The 22,313-nt window shown below is 43.0% G+C and overlaps 1 protein-coding gene across 1 annotated transcript in view; it reads right to left on the bottom strand.

Moving 5' to 3' along the window:
- LOC310785637 (rho GTPase-activating protein 26-like) overlaps positions 1-22,313 on the bottom strand; it is a gene marked incomplete at its 5' end in the record, with an annotated part of 276,223 nt that overhangs the window by 34,733 nt on the left and 219,177 nt on the right. Inside the window, one exon of the mRNA XM_083646781.1 lies at positions 16,178-16,355. Within this exon, the coding sequence (XP_083502907.1) occupies positions 16,178-16,355 (178 nt within the window). The remainder of the gene's footprint in view (positions 1-16,177; positions 16,356-22,313) is intronic.

The following is a 22,313-nucleotide window of genomic DNA, read 5'->3' on the forward strand; positions in this document are numbered from 1 at the left end:
AGCTTTTTTTCCACTTTTCACCAGTCACCATTGGTTCAAGGCAACACTGTGTTGCCTTCAAGTGAACTGGGACACAGGCTCTCAACTTTAATGCTGCTGTGTCTCTCTCCTCCGCTAACAAACACCACGGTCGCACACTGACGCAACCCATGACATTTTTTTAAGTATCGGTACTAAATTAACGTGGTATAGTATCCTTTTTAACGGCAGGGAACCGCGGTACCATACTAATACCGGTATACCGTGCAAACACTATCATATGTGTGCAGTGTGCCTTTAAAGAGGCAGGTGGAAACACACTATCATATGTGTGCAGTGTGTATTTAAAGAGGCAGGTGGAAACACACTATCATATGTGTGCAGTGTGCCTTTAAAGAGGCAGGTGGAAACACACTATCATATGTCTGCAGTGTGTCTTTAAAGAGGCAGGTGGAAACACACTATCATATGTGTGCAGTGTGCCTTTAAAGAGGCAGGTGGAAACACACTATCATATGTCTGCAGTGTGCCTTTAAAGAGGCAGGTGGAAACACACTATCATATGTGTGCAGTGTGTCTTTAAAGAGGCAGGTGGAAACACACTATCATATGTCTGCAGTGTGTCTTTAAAGAGGCAGGTGGAAACACACTATCATATGTCTGCAGTGTGTCTTTAAAGAGGCAGGTGGAAACACACTATCATATGTGTGCAGTGTGTCTTTAAAGAGGCAGGTGGAAACACACTATCATATGTGTGCAGTGTGTCTTTAAAGAGGCAGGTGGAAACACACTATCATATGTCTGCAGTGTGTCTTTAAAGAGGCAGGTGGAAACACACTATCATATGTGTGCAGTGTGTATTTAAAGAGGCAGGTGGAAACACACTATCATATGTGTGCAGTGTGCCTTTAAAGAGGCAGGTGGAAACACACTATCATATGTGTGCAGTGTGTCTTTAAAGAGGCAGGTGGAAACACACTATCATATGTGTGCAGTGTGTATTTAAAGAGGCAGGTGGAAACACACTATCATATGTGTGCAGTGTGTATTTAAAGAGGCAGGTGGAAACACACTATCATATGTGTGCAGTGTGTCTTTAAAGAGGCAGGTGGAAACACACTATCATATGTGTGCAGTGTGTATTTAAAGAGGCAGGTGGAAACACACTATCATATGTGTGCAGTGTGTCTTTAAAGAGGCAGGTGGAAACACACTATCATATGTGTGCAGTGTGTCTTTAAAGAGGCAGGTGGAAACACACTATCATATGTCTGCAGTGTGCCTTTAAAGAGGCAGGTGGAAACACACTATCATATGTGTGCAGTGTGTCTTTAAAGAGGCAGGTGGAAACACACTATCATATGTGTGCAGTGTGTATTTAAAGAGGCAGGTGGAAACACACTATCATATGTGTGCAGTGTGTCTTTAAAGAGGCAGGTGGAAACACACTATCATATGTGTGCAGTGTGTCTTTAAAGAGGCAGGTGGAAACACACTATCATATGTGTGCAGTGTGTATTTAAAGAGGCAGGTGGAAACACACTATCATATGTGTGCAGTGTGTCTTTAAAGAGGCAGGTGGAAACACACTATCATATGTCTGCAGTGTGTCTTTAAAGAGGCAGGTGGAAACACACTATCATATGTGTGCAGTGTGTATTTAAAGAGGCAGGTGGAAACACACTATCATATGTGTGCAGTGTGCCTTTAAAGAGGCAGGTGGAAACACACTATCATATGTCTGCAGTGTGTATTTAAAGAGGCAGGTGGAAACACACTATCATCTGCAGTGTGCCTTTAAAGAGGCAGGTGGAAACACACTATCATATGTGTGCAGTGTGTATTTAAAGAGGCAGGTGGAAACACACTATCATATGTGTGCAGTGTGTATTTAAAGAGGCAGGTGGAAACACACTATCATATGTGTGCAGTGTGCCTTTAAAGAGGCAGGTGGAAACACACTATCATATGTCTGCAGTGTGTATTTAAAGAGGCAGGTGGAAACACACTATCATCTGCAGTGTGCCTTTAAAGAGGCAGGTGGAAACACACTATCATCTGCAGTGTGCCTTTAAAGAGACAGGTGGAAACACACTATCATATGTCTGCAGTGTGTCTTTAAAGAGGCAGGTGGAAACACACTATCATATGTGTGCAGTGTGTATTTAAAGAGGCAGGTGGAAACACACTATCATATGTGTGCAGTGTGCCTTTAAAGAGGCAGGTGGAAACACACTATCATATGTCTGCAGTGTGTATTTAAAGAGGCAGGTGGAAACACACTATCATCTGCAGTGTGCCTTTAAAGAGGCAGGTGGAAACACACTATCATATGTGTGCAGTGTGTCTTTAAAGAGGCAGGTGGAAACACACTATCATATGTGTGCAGTGTGCCTTTAAAGAGGCAGGTGGAAACACACTATCATATGTCTGCAGTGTGCCTTTAAAGAGGCAGGTGGAAACACACTATCATATGTGTGCAGTGTGTATTTAAAGAGGCAGGTGGAAACACACTATCATATGTCTGCAGTGTGCCTTTAAAGAGGCAGGTGGAAACACACTATCATCTGCAGTGTGCCTTTAAAGAGGCAGGTGGAAACACACTATCATATGTGTGCAGTGTGTCTTTAAAGAGGCAGGTGGAAACACACTATCATATGTGTGCAGTGTGCCTTTAAAGAGGCAGGTGGAAACACACTATCATATGTCTGCAGTGTGCCTTTAAAGAGGCAGGTGGAAACACACTATCATATGTGTGCAGTGTGTATTTAAAGAGGCAGGTGGAAACACACTATCATATGTCTGCAGTGTGCCTTTAAAGAGGCAGGTGGAAACACACTATCATCTGCAGTGTGCCTTTAAAGAGGCAGGTGGAAACACACTATCATATGTGTGCAGTGTGTCTTTAAAGAGGCAGGTGGAAACACACTATCATATGTGTGCAGTGTGCCTTTAAAGAGGCAGGTGGAAACACACTATCATATGTCTGCAGTGTGCCTTTAAAGAGGCAGGTGGAAACACACTATCATATGTGTGCAGTGTGTATTTAAAGAGGCAGGTGGAAACACACTATCATATGTCTGCAGTGTGTATTTAAAGAGGCAGGTGGAAACACACTATCATATGTGTGCAGTGTGCCTTTAAAGAGGCAGGTGGAAACACACTATCATATGTCTGCAGTGTGCCTTTAAAGAGGCAGGTGGAAACACACTATCATATGTGTGCAGTGTGTCTTTAAAGAGGCAGGTGGAAACACACTATCATATGTCTGCAGTGTGCCTTTAAAGAGGCAGGTGGAAACACACTATCATATGTGTGCAGTGTGTCTTTAAAGAGGCAGGTGGAAACACACTATCATATGTGTGCAGTGTGCCTTTAAAGAGGCAGGTGGAAACACACTATCATATGTCTGCAGTGTGTCTTTAAAGAGGCAGGTGGAAACACACTATCATATGTCTGCAGTGTGCCTTTAAAGAGGCAGGTGGAAACACACTATCATATGTGTGCAGTGTGTATTTAAAGAGGCAGGTGGAAACACACTATCATATGTCTGCAGTGTGCCTTTAAAGAGGCAGGTGGAAACACACTATCATATGTGTGCAGTGTGTATTTAAAGAGGCAGGTGGAAACACACTATCATATGTGTGCAGTGTGCCTTTAAAGAGGCAGGTGGAAACACACTATCATATGTCTGCAGTGTGTATTTAAAGAGGCAGGTGGAAACACACTATCATCTGCAGTGTGCCTTTAAAGAGGCAGGTGGAAACACACTATCATCTGCAGTGTGCCTTTAAAGAGGCAGGTGGAAACACACTATCATATGTCTGCAGTGTGTCTTTAAAGAGGCAGGTGGAAACACACTATCATATGTGTGCAGTGTGTATTTAAAGAGGCAGGTGGAAACACACTATCATATGTGTGCAGTGTGCCTTTAAAGAGGCAGGTGGAAACACACTATCATATGTCTGCAGTGTGTATTTAAAGAGGCAGGTGGAAACACACTATCATCTGCAGTGTGCCTTTAAAGAGGCAGGTGGAAACACACTATCATATGTGTGCAGTGTGCCTTTAAAGAGGCAGGTGGAAACACACTATCATATGTCTGCAGTGTGCCTTTAAAGAGGCAGGTGGAAACACACTATCATATGTCTGCAGTGTGCCTTTAAAGAGGCAGGTGGAAACACACTATCATATGTGTGCAGTGTGTCTTTAAAGAGGCAGGTGGAAACACACTATCATATGTCTGCAGTGTGCCTTTAAAGAGGCAGGTGGAAACACACTATCATATGTGTGCAGTGTGTCTTTAAAGAGGCAGGTGGAAACACACTATCATATGTCTGCAGTGTGCCTTTAAAGAGGCAGGTGGAAACACACTATCATATGTCTGCAGTGTGTCTTTAAAGAGGCAGGTGGAAACACACTATCATATGTGTGCAGTGTGCCTTTAAAGAGGCAGGTGGAAACACACTATCATATGTGTGCAGTGTGCCTTTAAAGAGGCAGGTGGAAACACACTATGTCTGCAGTGTGCCTTTAAAGAGGCAGGTGGAAACACACTATCATATGTCTGCAGTGTGCCTTTAAAGAGGCAGGTGGAAACACACTATCATATGTGTGCAGTGTGTATTTAAAGAGGCAGGTGGAAACACACTATCATATGTGTGCAGTGTGCCTTTAAAGAGGCAGGTGGAAACACACTATCATATGTCTGCAGTGTGTATTTAAAGAGGCAGGTGGAAACACACTATCATCTGCAGTGTGCCTTTAAAGAGGCAGGTGGAAACACACTATCATCTGCAGTGTGCCTTTAAAGAGGCAGGTGGAAACACACTATCATATGTCTGCAGTGTGTCTTTAAAGAGGCAGGTGGAAACACACTATCATATGTGTGCAGTGTGTATTTAAAGAGGCAGGTGGAAACACACTATCATATGTGTGCAGTGTGCCTTTAAAGAGGCAGGTGGAAACACACTATCATATGTCTGCAGTGTGTATTTAAAGAGGCAGGTGGAAACACACTATCATCTGCAGTGTGCCTTTAAAGAGGCAGGTGGAAACACACTATCATATGTGTGCAGTGTGCCTTTAAAGAGGCAGGTGGAAACACACTATCATATGTGTGCAGTGTGCCTTTAAAGAGGCAGGTGGAAACACACTATCATATGTCTGCAGTGTGCCTTTAAAGAGGCAGGTGGAAACACACTATCATATGTCTGCAGTGTGCCTTTAAAGAGGCAGGTGGAAACACACTATCATATGTGTGCAGTGTGTCTTTAAAGAGGCAGGTGGAAACACACTATCATATGTCTGCAGTGTGCCTTTAAAGAGGCAGGTGGAAACACACTATCATATGTGTGCAGTGTGTCTTTAAAGAGGCAGGTGGAAACACACTATCATATGTCTGCAGTGTGCCTTTAAAGAGGCAGGTGGAAACACACTATCATATGTCTGCAGTGTGTCTTTAAAGAGGCAGGTGGAAACACACTATCATATGTGTGCAGTGTGCCTTTAAAGAGGCAGGTGGAAACACACTATCATATGTGTGCAGTGTGCCTTTAAAGAGGCAGGTGGAAACACACTATGTCTGCAGTGTGCCTTTAAAGAGGCAGGTGGAAACACACTATCATATGTCTGCAGTGTGCCTTTAAAGAGGCAGGTGGAAACACACTATCATATGTGTGCAGTGTGTATTTAAAGAGGCAGGTGGAAACACACTATCATATGTGTGCAGTGTGCCTTTAAAGAGGCAGGTGGAAACACACTATCATATGTCTGCAGTGTGTATTTAAAGAGGCAGGTGGAAACACACTATCATCTGCAGTGTGCCTTTAAAGAGGCAGGTGGAAACACACTATCATCTGCAGTGTGCCTTTAAAGAGGCAGGTGGAAACACACTATCATATGTCTGCAGTGTGCCTTTAAAGAGGCAGGTGGAAACACACTATCATATGTGTGCAGTGTGCCTTTAAAGAGGCAGGTGGAAACACACTATCATATGTGTGCAGTGTGCCTTTAAAGAGGCAGGTGGAAACACACTATCATATGTCTGCAGTGTGCCTTTAAAGAGGCAGGTGGAAACACACTATCATATGTCTGCAGTGTGCCTTTAAAGAGGCAGGTGGAAACACACTATCATGTGTGTGCAGTGTGTCTTTAAAGAGGCAGGTGGAAACACACTATCATATGTCTGCAGTGTGCCTTTAAAGAGGCAGGTGGAAACACACTATCATATGTGTGCAGTGTGTCTTTAAAGAGGCAGGTGGAAACACACTATCATATGTGTGCAGTGTGTCTTTAAAGAGGCAGGTGGAAACACACTATCATATGTCTGCAGTGTGCCTTTAAAGAGGCAGGTGGAAACACACTATCATATGTCTGCAGTGTGCCTTTAAAGAGGCAGGTGGAAACACACTATCATATGTCTGCAGTGTGCCTTTAAAGAGGCAGGTGGAAACACACTATCATATGTGTGCAGTGTGTCTTTAAAGAGGCAGGTGGAAACACACTATCATATGTCTGCAGTGTGCCTTTAAAGAGGCAGGTGGAAACACACTATCATATGTCTGCAGTGTGTCTTTAAAGAGGCAGGTGGAAACACACTATCATATGTGTGCAGTAGGGGTGTCACGATACACTCAGTTCACGATACGATACGTATCACGATACTGGGTTCACGATAACGATAAGATACGATACGATTTTAACAATATTTTTTTTAACTTGAATAATGACAATATATGACTGGAAAAGTAGTATTTTATTTGAAATGCACAAATACAAAACATGCTGTTGTGGGAAATTGTTATTACAATAACAACTAGAAAAAACATGAGATTGGAGATAAGGCTTATCTTGAAATAGAATGAGTTACACCGTCACTTAGATTTACTTTGAACTAAAAGGTTTCTCAGCAGTATAAATTCTCATTATGCATCTTCAGTTTTTCTTCAAACTCAAACAACAAGACTTTTCTTAGTCTATTTTTTATGCATCTTCAGTTTTTCCTGTCAAGTAAACAGTTTTGCCAGAAACTCAATTGAATGGTTTCTCTCCTGTATAACTTCTCATGTGTCTCTTCAGAGACTTGTTCAACTGAACTACTTTCCACACATTGAACTTCAACAAACAAAGACGTTTCTTTGTCTACTTTTGAAAAAAAAAAAAAAAAAAAAAAAAAAAAAAAAAAAAAAATTCCTTCACGATATGAGATTTCATCTCAACGATACATATCGTGACGTTTTACTATCGCGAAATTTCGTGGGACGATATATTGTGACACCCCTAGTGTGCAGTGTGCCTTTAAAGAGGCAGGTGGAAACACACTATCATATGTGTGCAGTGTGCCTTTAAAGAGGCAGGTGGAAACACACTATGTCTGCAGTGTGCCTTTAAAGAGGCAGGTGGAAACACACTATCATATGTCTGCAGTGTGTCTTTAAAGAGGCAGGTGGAAACACACTATCATATGTGTGTGCAGTGTGTCTTTAAAGAGGCAGGTGGAAACACACTATCATATGTCTGCAGTGTGTATTTAAAGAGGCAGGTGGAAACACACTATGTCTGCAGTGTGCCTTTAAAGAGGCAGGTGGAAACACACTATCATATGTCTGCAGTGTGTCTTTAAAGAGGCAGGTGGAAACACACTATCATATGTCTGCAGTGTGTATTTAAAGAGGCAGGTGGAAACACACTATCATCTGCAGTGTGCCTTTAAAGAGGCAGGTGGAAACACACTATCATATGTGTGCAGTGTGCCTTTAAAGAGGCAGGTGGAAACACACTATCATATGTGTGCAGTGTGTATTTAAAGAGGCAGGTGGAAACACACTAGCATATGTGTGCAGTGTGCCTTTAAAGAGGCAGGAAACACACTATCATATGTCTGCAGTGTGTATTTAAAGAGGCAGGTGGAAACACACTATCATCTGCAGTGTGCCTTTAAAGAGGCAGGTGGAAACACACTATCATATGTCTGCAGTGTGCCTTTAAAGAGGCAGGTGGAAACACACTATCATATGTGTGCAGTGTGCCTTTAAAGAGGCAGGTGGAAACACACTATCATATGTGTGCAGTGTGCCTTTAAAGAGGCAGGTGGAAACACACTATCATATGTCTGCAGTGTGCCTTTAAAGAGGCAGGTGGAAACACACTATCATATGTCTGCAGTGTGCCTTTAAAGAGGCAGGTGGAAACACACTATCATATGTGTGCAGTGTGCCTTTAAAGAGGCAGGTGGAAACACACTATCATATGTCTGCAGTGTGCCTTTAAAGAGGCAGGTGGAAACACACTATCATGTGTGTGCAGTGTGTCTTTAAAGAGGCAGGTGGAAACACACTATCATATGTCTGCAGTGTGCCTTTAAAGAGGCAGGTGGAAACACACTATCATATGTGTGCAGTGTGTCTTTAAAGAGGCAGGTGGAAACACACTATCATATGTGTGCAGTGTGTCTTTAAAGAGGCAGGTGGAAACACACTATCATATGTGTGCAGTGTGTCTTTAAAGAGGCAGGTGGAAACACACTATCATATGTGTGCAGTGTGTCTTTAAAGAGGCAGGTGGAAACACACTATCATATGTCTGCAGTGTGTCTTTAAAGAGGCAGGTGGAAACACACTATCATATGTCTGCAGTGTGTATTTAAAGAGGCAGGTGGAAACACACTATGTCTGCAGTGTGCCTTTAAAGAGGCAGGTGGAAACACACTATCATATGTCTGCAGTGTGTCTTTAAAGAGGCAGGTGGAAACACACTATCATATGTCTGCAGTGTGTATTTAAAGAGGCAGGTGGAAACACACTATCATCTGCAGTGTGCCTTTAAAGAGGCAGGTGGAAACACACTATCATATGTGTGCAGTGTGCCTTTAAAGAGGCAGGTGGAAACACACTATCATATGTGTGCAGTGTGTATTTAAAGAGGCAGGTGGAAACACACTAGCATATGTGTGCAGTGTGCCTTTAAAGAGGCAGGAAACACACTATCATATGTCTGCAGTGTGTATTTAAAGAGGCAGGTGGAAACACACTATCATCTGCAGTGTGCCTTTAAAGAGGCAGGTGGAAACACACTATCATATGTCTGCAGTGTGCCTTTAAAGAGGCAGGTGGAAACACACTATCATATGTGTGCAGTGTGCCTTTAAAGAGGCAGGTGGAAACACACTATCATATGTCTGCAGTGTGCCTTTAAAGAGGCAGGTGGAAACACACTATCATATGTGTGCAGTGTGTCTTTAAAGAGGCAGGAAACACACTATCATATGTCTGCAGTGTGTCTTTAAAGAGGCAGGAAACACACTATCATATGTCTGCAGTGTGTCTTTAAAGAGGCAGGTGGAAACACACTATGTCTGCAGTGTGTCTTTAAAGAGGCAGGTGGAAACACACTATCATATGTGTGCAGTGTGCCTTTAAAGAGGCAGGTGGAAACACACTATCATATGTCTGCAGTGTGCCTTTAAAGAGGCAGGTGGAAACACACTATCATATGTGTGCAGTGTGCCTTTAAAGAGGCAGGTGGAAACACACTATCATATGTGTGCAGTGTGTCTTTAAAGAGGCAGGTGGAAACACACTATCATCTGCAGTGTGTCTTTAAAGAGGCAGGTGGAAACACACTATCATATGTCTGCAGTGTGCCTTTAAAGAGGCAGGTGGAAACACACTATCATATATCTGCAGTGTGTCTTTAAAGAGGCAGGTGGAAACACACTATCATATATCTGCAGTGTGTCTTTAAAGAGGCAGGTGGAAACACACTATCATATATCTGCAGTGTGTCTTTAAAGAGGCAGGTGGAAACACACTATCATATGTCTGCAGAGTGTTAGAGGCAAAACGAAATGAAAGAGGGACTGAGAGAGAGAAAACAAAATCAGAGGAAGTTCCTGTAACTGAGGTTGCTGTTCCGAGAGGGAGAGAGGAAATATTTATCTGACAGGTTTCCTAGAAAAAATGTTTTAGTCACCAGGGATTTTTTCCCTCTTGTCTGGAGTGTGTTTTTCGTGTCGTAATTCAGTTTTACAGTGCTCTGTCTCTCTCTGTTCCCCCCTCTCTCTCTCCCTGTCTTTCTCTATGTCTCTCTATCTCTCGGCTTCCAGCTGTCAAACAGAAAAGAGGATTCGATGTGTTCCCACTGAAGGACTAAAGGAGGAGAGGAAGAGACATCTTGACATTTGACCTTTGGCCTCCGTACCTCAGGTCTGAGGCCGAGTCCGCCAGGTCGACAGTCCAATCAATCACAGACTGAATCTTACCAGAAACCAGACTGTGAACTTTCACTCTCTCCTTTTGCTTTCTTTTAGTCACTTTTTCAGTCTCGCCTCACATTCCAAACCCATTTTATGAGCCTTTTTTTTATTAATTATATCTTATTATTTATTGTATGGGATGCATATGTGTGAGAAAGTAAAAGAGACATTTTCATGCAGGAGAGACTTCAAGGCATTCCCCACCCGAGCGAAAACAACAAAAACAGGACGGGCGTGGCAAAAAATGATCAGGAATCAAGGTGCTGCTGAGGTCGAAAATAACATCCTCCTGCAGAGATATGCTGCACTTTTGAAGGCTCAGTTGTTAACCTCTGCACTCCTCTCCTCTCTGATGAGGACACATGCTCTGCTAGGAAACTAATGGAATGACTCACCAGGATAGACAGACAGACAGACAGACAGAGAGAGAGAGAGAGAGAGAGAGAGAGAGAGAGAGAGAGAGAGAGAGAGAGAGAGAGAGAGAGTGAGAGTGACGGCCCTCTGCTTTGCAGGGCCTGCTTTGTGTGTGTGTGTATGTGCATATGCTCTGCAGGGCTTGGTGTGTGTGTGTGTGTGTGTGTGTGTGTGTGTGTGTGTGTGTGTGTGTGTGTGTGTGTGTGTGTGTGTGTGTGTGTGTGTGTGTGTGTGTGTGTGGTTTCCCCCTTCAATTGCCTGCAGGTCCAGTATAGGTGGAGTTAATCAGAGCAACCTGGAGCACCTGATCAGTCTCCAGGAGGCTTTAAATCTGGCTGACAGACCTCAGTCTGTCTCTCTCCCTCTCCATGCCAGCACCATGTTTTGTTTAGTTCTTTAGTTCTTAGTTTGCACTTTACAACACTTTGCACTCACTACATTCCACTCATCCAACAGCTGACACACTGATATCACTGACTTACACACTCCATAGTACATTTTGACTCTTTGTTGCACATTTTGGTTAATTTTGGAGTAATAAAACTCTTATTTATACTTGCAATGCTGTGTGTCTCCCTTTTTGTCATGGCTCACGAGCCGGGACATGGCAAGAGAGAGAGACAAGCCACTTTCACACAGAGATTGTGCTATATTGTCGTTCAGAAGGCCCGCAACGGCGGCAGCCTTGCCACAGAAATTGCGTTCACACAAAACCAAGCAGCCCCACCAAATTTCCGCCCCGGGGTGTCAGGTTACATCCACCCCTCCCGGATTGAAATGATGGAAGGGCCTAATGTATGGAATTATTTGCCAATCTAAAAGCAAGAGGTCGTTCAAGCAATTTGAGAGCATGATTTTGCAATTTCACATTCATATTTTGGACCCTTGGACTCAAAAAGCCCCCGCGTGTGCTTAAATTTGCTCTGCTTGTCCTCAAACTGTACTCTCACACTGCACTCGCACTCAAAAATCCCCTGCTCACACTTATTTACTCTGTTCGCGCTCAAACTGAGTGCCTGCATGCACATGTCCTCGTCTCCCCCTTCAAACTGCTTCTGTGCGCTCTTGAAACTTCTGCTCTTGGATCTCTTCTCTTCTCTCAGATTTGTTGTGCAACAATCCTGTCAAAAATCCACAGCCAATAGAATGCCAGGATAGTGTCACATGATCGCTGGGTCAGGGATCATGTGACACTATCCTGGCATTCTATTGGTGCACTAGCACTGTATGCACTAGAGCTGGTGTTGAACTTATCAGAATCAGGAATCTTCAGGTAGGCTACAATTTCAGAGCATAAAGTGAAACATGTAGGCTATATGCTTATTGCTTTCACATTAATGTGCTTTATGGGATTATCAGTAGGACTGCACAATACAGTTTAAAGTGGAGATGAAGCAGTTTGATTTTATTATTGTTGTATTTGCATTTAACCTCAGACAAGCCAAGACAGGACACTGCACTCTTCCTTAAATTAAGTTTGCTGTGAAGCTTTTGTACAGAGGCATGTTTTTGTTTTTACATCTTCATATTATACTTGCAGTTATCTAGGTAATGTTGAATTATATTAGTGAACAAATAGGTAACATCACGTTAGCATTATATTCACCAAATCTTGCTTCAAACGGCCCAAACTTTTCCACGTGTGTCCGCGTGTGTTGGCCTGGCCTGCATGGTATCTAATGCCCGGCCTGAATTATGGTCCCAGTCCGCCCCTAGTTATGACCCATGGGTTGGCCATTTCTGCCATTAAATGCCTCTTTAATATGAGTCATAATGAAAACCCTTCTCTACGTCTGTCTGGCTGAATCACTCTTTCACTCCGTTGAACTCCTCCTTCTCTCTCTCCACTTCTCTGCTGGTTAGCCTAAGTGACTGTAGATGCTCTCACTGACTACGTTTACATGCACACACTATTCTGGTTTTTGCCCATATTCGGAAAAAGACAATATTCCGACTAAATGAATAATCTACTAATATTCCCATTTACATGCAGCCATAGCTCGCCCTCCCCGACACGTCAGAGAGATGCAGATCGAAACAGCAGAGTTTTTCTGTTGAGAATAAACAGAGCAGCACTGACTCTATTCTTACCAGCATCATCTGGTCCATTTCAGGAGCTTGCTGCTTAAAAGTTTGGTGTTGCGATATTTGCACATATCCAAAAACCTGATATCCAAGTTTTTTCATATTAAAAGTAGGCTATGTTAGGCCAGAGTCATAGAGTTATAAGAGTTGTCTCATCTCCATTCACTCCCATAGACCTTATTCACAGCGCGGCCATCTTGGGATGACGTCACCCACTGGTTGGGAACAAACAAGACTCTCATCCAAACCCCTGTCTGAACATGGGAGCAGTAGACGAAAGGTTTGAGTTCTGTCACACCAATTTCATTTGATCACATCGATAAATAAGCAGATGAAGCACTTCTAGCACTCATGAGCTGACCGCAAACAGGCAAGATGCGTTGCAAACTGCGGTAAAAACCCTGGTTGAGACGCATATTCCGGATGCGCTGTATACATGATCAAAGAATCCTCCTAAAACGCAAATAATACTGGAATATCCCACATGTCTTAATCGGAAAATGCTAAATTGGGAAAAAGGCCAAATTCTGAAAATGCAACTGGAATATGCTTTTTATATGACCCTTATTAAATTCAGACTATTGTCATTTTCCGAATGATATTGGTATTGTGTTAAACCGTGAAACTAACTGACAACTCCTCATAATCTTCCCATTACATACAGGACATGTACTTATTTTGATATACATTTTTCCCCTTTTTTGCTATGAAGTAAATCCTGCCAATATCAAATAGACCGTTTCAACTTGACAACAAACATTCTAAATTGGCCCTAGCCTTACTTCCTGGTACAGTATTTGCTAATACAATAAATGACATCAAATTAACTTGAGTGTGTAAACTGTTCCCTAGCAACATAATTCCAGTGAAACTGTCTATATTTACCAAAAGGATTACACCCATGATTTGTCCCGACCACATCATGTTGTTCACCACAGCCTACTACTAGTTACTCCTACTTACTACTACTAAACTACTATTACTAAAACTGATGGCATGATGAAGGAAACAACTGATGCATCAGTCATGATGAGAGGATTATTTTATAATATTCTAATGTGGGTCTACACTGTGTAATAGAGGTGAATAATTAATTGGGAAAAAAAATCTAAATTCTAAAATGAATGTCTACAATTCCGAATCAGAATCAGAATTAATCTGATTCTGATCTGAATCCCATGTATGTTAGCAGACAAGGAGATGCATCAGAGGAAATGTAATACATCACGATGATACTGAATTCACACTGAGATGCAACTTAATAAACAAGGCTAGATATAAGAGTCATCAGTGAGAGATTAAAAGAATACAGATGAAGGGGAGAGTGAAGGAGAGAGTAGGACTGGGTTAAAAAAAAATCTATATATCAATATCTAATCGATATTCATTTGAAGGAACTATATAAATTCAGAAATCCCAATATCGATCTTTTAGTACAATGCCTTTTCCCGTGGATGCTTGAAGCTTTAATCTTGTTAGACTCGCATGGTTTGGTTCTTGTTTACGAGATCTCGTAAACATCTGTAAACATTAATGTTTTTTTAGGCTAGAGGGTTCCTTGTACAATTTACAGCATTAGTTCTTTGAGATGATCTTTCATAACCAAGCAAAATTGGTGTTGTAACTGAAAAATCAATATCGAATTGTATCGTATCGGAAATCGAATCGAATCAGGACCTTGTGTATCGGAATTGTAAATCAGTGCCGATACCCAGCCCTAAAGGGAAAGTTAGTAGACATGGGAAGATGTTGGGAGCAAAGTGTAACCCATGTTACTAGACCTTAACTATGAAACTGAATTAAAGTCAAAATTAGCAGTGAATTATTATTGCAAAATTAATATTTTCTATAAAGGAAATAAAGTAGGCTATCAAACAAAATAATGAAATAACTGATATAAATACAAATTACCTATATCTTTAATATAGAAGTGTCTCCATCAATTATACTCAGGATGTGTTTATTTCAAAGTGTTTGTAAAGAAACAGGTGACATTGGGAATAAAATAGCTCTGAAAGTAATTTCATGTGACAGACTTTACACCAACTAATCAGAATGTTGTTTACTGACACCAACCAATCAGAACACGGTTCACTGAGTTGCATTCCGGACATTCCTGGCATAGCGAAAATGCCAGCCAGCAACGTGCAATTCTTTTTCCTTTTCGGCTGAGACGAGATCAAAGACAAACGTTGGGAGCACGATGGAGGAAATGGCGTCTGAGAGTTATTTGGAGGGAGAATCAAACAATGAAGATTCGAGGTGTCTGGAGAACAAGAGAAAGAGTGTTTCAAGTGTCTCGAGCGGGTCTTCCCAGAAGATTAAGAAAGTGAAAAAAGATGGGTCGGGGCCTTGGTTGGTTGGAATGAAATCGTTGTCCGAAATTGATGGAGTGTTCAGTAATCCACATGAGGTGGGAAAGTTTGTGCAAGAAAATTTTGGAGCAGTGAAGTCTGTCAAGACAACGAGAAGTGGGATTGTTATTATTGACTGTGTGTGAAGAAGCAGGGGTTGGAAGTTCTAGATTTAATTAGGTTCAACTCTTGTAAGGTGATGTGTTTCCGACTTGGAACGGGTCCAGTGGCAGTGAAGAAAGGAGTGATCAGTGCCAATATGTGTTGATTGTGAATAATTTGAAGAAGTGGATGGTGTATTAGAGGCAAAGAGATTGAGTCGATTTAGAGATGGTGTAAGAGAGGAGAGTACCTCAGTGTGTTTGAGTTTTGAAGGAGAAATGTGTGTTGCAATGTTTCTGAGGTGAAAGAAACAGGTGCGGGTGAGGGATTTGACATGCTTGTCCAGGTGCATTGATTGGTCAAAAATGACTCCCAGGTTTCTGAGGTGCGTGCGCACGTTTTCTTTAAAAGCCCCCAGGTGCGTGGACACTCTGGAGGCGATGTTGTCGGCGGCTACGATCAGCACCTCGGACTTTGCAGCGTTGAGTTGAAGGAAGTTTCTCCCCATCCAGTTTTCAATGACGGAGAGACATTCCAGTAAAATTGTGAGTTTCCCCAAATTGTCGGGCTTGAAGGAGCAGTACAGCTGGATGTCGTCAGCGTAGCAGAGATACCTGGGAATTTGCTGATGAGAAAGGCCAGGGGGAGCATGTATAGACTGAAGAAAAATGGCGCAAGGACGGCACCTTGAGGCACGCCACATGAAAGGGCAGAGGAGACGGCCTTAAAAGGGCCCACAGCCACAGAGAAGCTTCTCTCCCTGAGGTAGGAGGCACACCAGTTTAAGGCGCTCCCAGATATGCCCACCCACTCCACTGTAAGTCTTGGCGCGAGTGTCTGCTCAACACCGGAAACCCTGAAATAGCGTCCGCCTGTCAAAGAGTCTCATTAGTCGCCTCCCAGATTGGCCAAAGTGCAGCCGCATTTTACTTCTGAAACCTATTACGTAAATAAAGTGGATGTGTGTGTTGTTGTGTGTGGTACTCACAGCGAGCTGGGCCGGCTCTGGCTCTGCCTGCTCTCCGGCTCCCCCTCCTGGCTGCTCAGGCTGTGTCTGGGGGTGCGGCCCTGGCTGCTGCTGTTGCTGCTGCTGCTGCTCGTACAGTTGGTGCTGACGGGCTGCTGCAGCTCGCCACCTGAGTTCACCACGCTGTTCCTCTTCTCACCTGCAGTGGGCAAGATGGGTTCACAAACTCTTTGGTGTCATCGTCCCAGTGTTGTAGTCAAGTCACTATAGCTCGAGTCCGAGTTGAGTCTCGAGTCCCCAGTGTTCGAGTCCGAGTCACCAAAGAAGAGTCCGAGTCGAGTTCCCATTACCTGAGTCCGAGTCTGAGTCCGGAAGGCTTTTGCACACCAAGTCCGTATTTTTCGTGTTGTGTCACTCTCATTCAGGCCCTGTTTACATGGCAATGCTCCTTGGATAAAACGGCAAACATTTTTAGCATTAGTGCCTTCCCTTTACAAGGCAACATCGTTCTTGGCCCGCAAAAAAAGTGAAAACAGGTCCCAGAGTGGAATTATTTGGTAACGTCGCCCCTACTGTCGCTGTGTAAAGTGGCGAAACGCAATTCAGGTGATGACACAGCCCCCCTTTGCCATGGAAGACAATGATATGATGGGGGCACGGTGGCTCAGTGGTAGAGCTGTCGCCTCACAGTCAGAAGGTCCTGAGTTCGATTCTCGCCTGGGACACTGTGGGCGCTGTGGTTGTGTTCCCCCCCATATCTTCAGTGCCCACTGCCCAGGTGGGGTATCTCGTCGTAAGGGCCATTCTCTCTGTGTGGAGTTTGCATGTTCTCCCCGTACCCCCCAACGGTGACGACAACATCCGAAGTTGGTCCCCGGGCGCTGTACGAGAAAGCGACCACTGCTCCTGGCCTGCCCCCCGGAGGAAAGGACATGCCTGGATGGGTTAAATGCAGAGGACACTTTTCACCGGCCACCGTCAGCATGAGTGTGTTGTGGCCGCATGCATGTATTGTGGTGTTCGTGTGACAATAAAAGACAGGCTTGTCCCGTTACGAGAGAGATAGACAATATGAGCATTCAACTAGCCCAATACAGCCTTATGGCAAGTTAATCACATTGGCATTCAACAAACATGATAATGATCTGCTAAAAACACACAATCTTTAAAGGCCGGCTTTACCGTGGGGAATATGAATATATATTAAATCTCACGCCCCTAAGGTTTTCGAATCCGTTGAAATTTTTGAAATTGGTTGTTTCCCGCCAGAGATATCAGCAGAAATCCACTCTGTGTGGAGGGGGGGGGGGGGGGGTGGTGGAGGGGAGGGGCGGGTGCGGGGACCCGAAATACTCCATTTCCCACAATGCACTGGGCTCGCGTGGCCTTCGTTTTCATGCCCACCCCTCAGGCATTTGGCTGATATCAAACTCCAGTAGGTGGCGGTAATGCACATATATGTTTGCCAACCGCCATAAAACTCAAAGAAGAAGAAAAAGAAGAAGGCTTCGACAATAAAAGATACAAAGAAGAAGAAATAAATCGAAAATAAAATTGCCTCCAAATTGCACCAAATGTAAACGGTAGTATATATGTCGGGAGATGTCTTCATAAAAAAAAATTCATGCATTTTAAGGCATTTTCGTAGGAGTTACGCGCATCTGATGTTGTAACTATTTTCTGTAAAAATGTGTAAAAATGGGTACATTGCTCAGCGTTGATTTCGTTACTTCAACTCACCTACTACTAGATGTAAAATTTGACGAGCTTTCCAATGCCGCCAGTCCCGTGTCTTTTGGTGCTTCCGTTCCAGAGATCTTGGCAAGGAGCTATGGAAAGCTAACCTAGCTACAGTATGCTATGCGGGTGGACAAGATGGCTGCCTTTTGCTTTTCGTCGAGAGCTCTGAAGGGGCGTGGAGGACCTCTAGAGGCGGGACCATGGCTCACAAGACTTGTAGTTCATAGGCCCTCGAGTTCCGCAAGCGGGGAGGGAAGCCGGGTGACGCGTAACGCGTCATCCGGCTTCCCTAAAAATGTGAGAGATGCCTGATAGGTCAGGCAGTGAAGCTCCAATTTCAAATAATTTCAACGGATTCTAAAACCTTAGGGGCGTGAGATTGATATATATTCATATTCCCCACGGTAAAGCCGTCCTTTAAAGGTCCTATTCGTAAGTTTTGCCAGAAAATAAATGTTCACAAAGTGTTTTCTATTACCAGTGAGTGAATGCGCCGTTACTTTCCGTAACGTAAAAATTGAGCCCAGCCACGTGTCTCTGCGTCCACCCATTGCAAAGATTTTCATGCTGGTCGCAGGTTATACTTTCGCGGCATATTTGGCGTATGTGGCGTTCTGCGTGTTCACGAGCCTGCCTCTTGTCCTCATGGCTCTGGCGGAAATATACCAACGAAGAAGAGGCTAACAGGAAGTGGCTAACGTTATATTCGTCGCTGGCTGCCAGCAAAAACCATCGACATATTATATCTCAATGACAAAAACAAACAACAACACAGACTCCAACAAAAAATCCACACAAAAATAAATAAATATTCATCTAGTGAAGCCCATCTGGCCAGACAGCAGCAATGTGACCGGCATCGGGGGGAAACTAGAGTCGGGACTGTGTTTTCGGTTCATGGAGGGACCTTGCTGCTTGTAGTTGCTGTAATGTGGTTTTGACCAGATAACGTTAGCTGCTTGCTAATGGATTTACCACCTGGTCAGAAACTCCGCTAGTAACATTACTGTCTTGTGTGGAGTAATGCAACAGTCGCAAATATACCATAACGTGATACCATAACGTTACTACCGTTATGCTTATGGTCATGGAACATTGTTTGACTGACTGCAGTTAGCTGCGGTGGTGAGACTGCCTAATATTATAACGTTAGCTTGATGCTATACGCAGCTAATAGATTTACATTCATAGAAATTACCACCAGCCCCACTAATAACATTATGGTCTTGTGTTGATAATGAATGCAACAATCGTAAATATGCCTAACGTTACTGTTATGCTTATGGAACATTGTTTGACAGTTCAGTTTGGTCAATTCCAGGTATTAGACGGTACCGGGGGACAAGGCTCTGACTGCAGTGAGACTGCACATTATTATAACGTTAGCTTGATGCTAATCGCGGCTAACTAATATTGATTTACATTTATAGAAATGACCACTCAGCTTCACCAATAACTTTACCGTCTTGTGTGGATAATGAATGTAACAGTCGTAAATATGCCTAACGTTACTGTTATTCTTATGGAACATTGTTTGACTGTTCAGTTTGGTCAATTCCAGGCATTACACGGTACCGTAAAATACAGGGGAAGCAGGGTAGTTCCTAACGTGAATATCCTTATCCATTTCCCCAAACATGCCACAATAACGTCCGATAATTCATCCAGAATCCTTCCTGGGCATCTCGAGGCTGATTTGACCGATAAATTGTCCAGGTTGGCGTTTTCAAGTGACTTTTATGAGTTAACGTTACAAAGCAACCAACAGTCTGCTGTTGCCAGGCAGCTGCTTGTGCGCGTTTGAGTATGGTGCCCACGCGTCAGCTCGTTCACATGCTGCCTGCAGTTACTCTAACGGCCACCGGTGTCAGTAATAGTTTGAATTTACGGATAGGACCTTTAAGTGACCGCTATTAACGTCGCACATATTAATTAATCACTCCTGCATTAAATAATTGAAGACAACTCATGGCCAGATACATTTCCTCATGTTCCAATTGTGCTGCAAAGAAAACAGGTCTTTTTTATGGGGCATTACTGGGTTTTTATTCTGTAATGGACCAAATCTGGAGCAGTTTATTACCATTCATGACTTCTCTGTCACTCCATCATGTGGAAAATTCATTTAAAGTTTACTCCTATAAAGCTAACTCAATCCCGTTAGAAATAGACAGAATACAGGAAGCTAGGCATTTTTACCTTCAAAATAAAAGCAGTAATTTATAACTGGGTAAATAAAAATGAGGGCCATCATCATGTTAAAATTGACTTTTAGTTGTCTGTGTTCTATATGTCTTCTGTGTATTTCGGATCACATCATAAAAATGTTGCCACATGCATCAATAAGGCTATTAGTTTATTTAAATGCCATTATTGTGAAGGTTTTAACCAGAAGTTTCAATGTTATTCTGGCTCACTTGATCAGACTGCAGGCAAATTGTTATCACAAACGCTGTGGAAAAATGCAAAATCAAAAGTGACAACACAAAGACAGTTTGCCGTTTTATGAAGAGACCATTGTCGTCGAAACATGGCCTTACACACTGACTCCGACACTTTTGTCTGTCATTAAAGTTTTTCACATCAGTCAATAGCCTTTTGCAATAAGCTGTTTGACCCGTCCGTGTTTTCAGATGACAGATTAAAAAAACGCATACGAAAAAAACAGACCGTGTGCAAAGACCTTTAGCCTGCTGAACCACATGTAGGTGGAACACACATGCCTGTTCTTGCATGAAATTGAATAATGGCATTGTGTCAATATAGCTATCAATATTGTATGCCAAATGACTAGGGCCTATATAAAAAAAAAATCAATATGATGAATTAACAAGTCCGACTTGACTCGACTCAACTACAACACTGTGTCGACCAGTAAATTGTCTCTTTGTCTGCGGTAGAAAGGTAATGTAACTTAGCGGCCACTTTGGCAGACCAGTTAGATTAGGACTAGTAACAGGATATTGTCCATTTCCACATCAGATATCTAGTCTAGAAAGACAATCAACACATTTCTTCCATTACTGTAGCCATGCTTGTACTGATGAATCCAACGAAGTAGAGACAGTCAAGGATCGTGGCGTTGTTTAAAAGGAACACAAGGACAATATCTGACACTGGGGACAACTGTTGCCAAAAGACTTATTCTGAAGGAATGGAAGTCCTCCTTTTCACCCTCTTTTCAGGTGTGGCTGATGGACATGATTTCTGTAATACAGATGGAGAGACTCAGGTCCCTGAGAACCAACTCGTTCAAAATGTTGTGATCTCATGCGCATTGTCTCTTGCAAGCACATAAGCACCTTGTGCGGCTGATAGCACCAAGTTGTAGGATAATGATGAATGTCGATGATGTATTTTTTTCTTTCTTTCTTTCTTTTCCTGTGTCTGAGCCTTTGCCTTGTTTGTATGTTCTATAAAAATGAAAAAAAAGTAACATAAGGACGACAAAACATATCCATTGTATCAGTCCGTGGGCATTTTTTTAAATGATTAATTAAAACTCTAAAATCTCACAATATAGTCACACACTTCCTTGAATCTATACACAAAAAGACAAAATAGCACTAAAAATACACAGGGTGGCATACCTCTATGAAAAAATCTATGTAAACTAATATTAGCTCTTGGGAGATGAGGCCATAAGGTTAATTTCTGATTCTGTCCACTGTGACACTGCCTTGTCTGTGTGTGTGTTGTGTCTGTTTCTGCATGTGTTTATTCGTGTTTGTGTGTGTGTACATGGGAATAGTGATTGTTTTGTGTCTCGTTACTTGGATGTTGTGTGTGCACTTGTCAGTGTATGTGAGCGTGTTTGTTTGTGCACTTGTGTGTTTGAGTGTCTGAGGCGGTGAAGTGTGTTGGTGCGTGCATACTTGTAGGTCTGCATCTGCTTTTGTCTGTGTGTTGTTTCCATGTCTCTTTAGCCGCTTTCAGACATGCCTTGGAACTCGGGAGTTATCTAGAGGACATCCGGATGGCGGTGTATGTATGAACACATTTTGGTGAGCTATGCGCGCTCCTGCGACCCTCCTACGCTCCGGCTGTGAGACTAAGGTCCAACACGTTCTCATTCCGAGCACGTAGCATATTGACGCTTTGTCCCGTCCCTTGTTACTAACATGGTACCCTTGAGCGACCCATGAAACGACTTGGGCTTTCCGACTAAACTCAATGTATACCCATGGAAGTCATCTTTGACGCTTATGGCAACTGCTCCCACATTAGTCAATATGCTACGCGCTCGGAGTGAGAATGGGTTGGGTCATACCTAGTCTAATGGGCGGATTGGTCCCCCTCCCCTCTAGAATGCTGTAAAGTACCTGAGCTAATAGTCAATGTGAATGAGCAAGTGCGCAAACATCATGCAGTTTCAGTTTTTCCAAATGAAGCTGGAGCTGCTCCATGTGTCGTCAGC

Source organism: Poromitra crassiceps (genome assembly GCF_964638095.1).
Source record: "Poromitra crassiceps genome assembly, chromosome: 1".
In the NCBI taxonomy this organism is placed as follows: Eukaryota; Metazoa; Chordata; class Actinopteri; order Beryciformes; family Melamphaidae; genus Poromitra; species Poromitra crassiceps.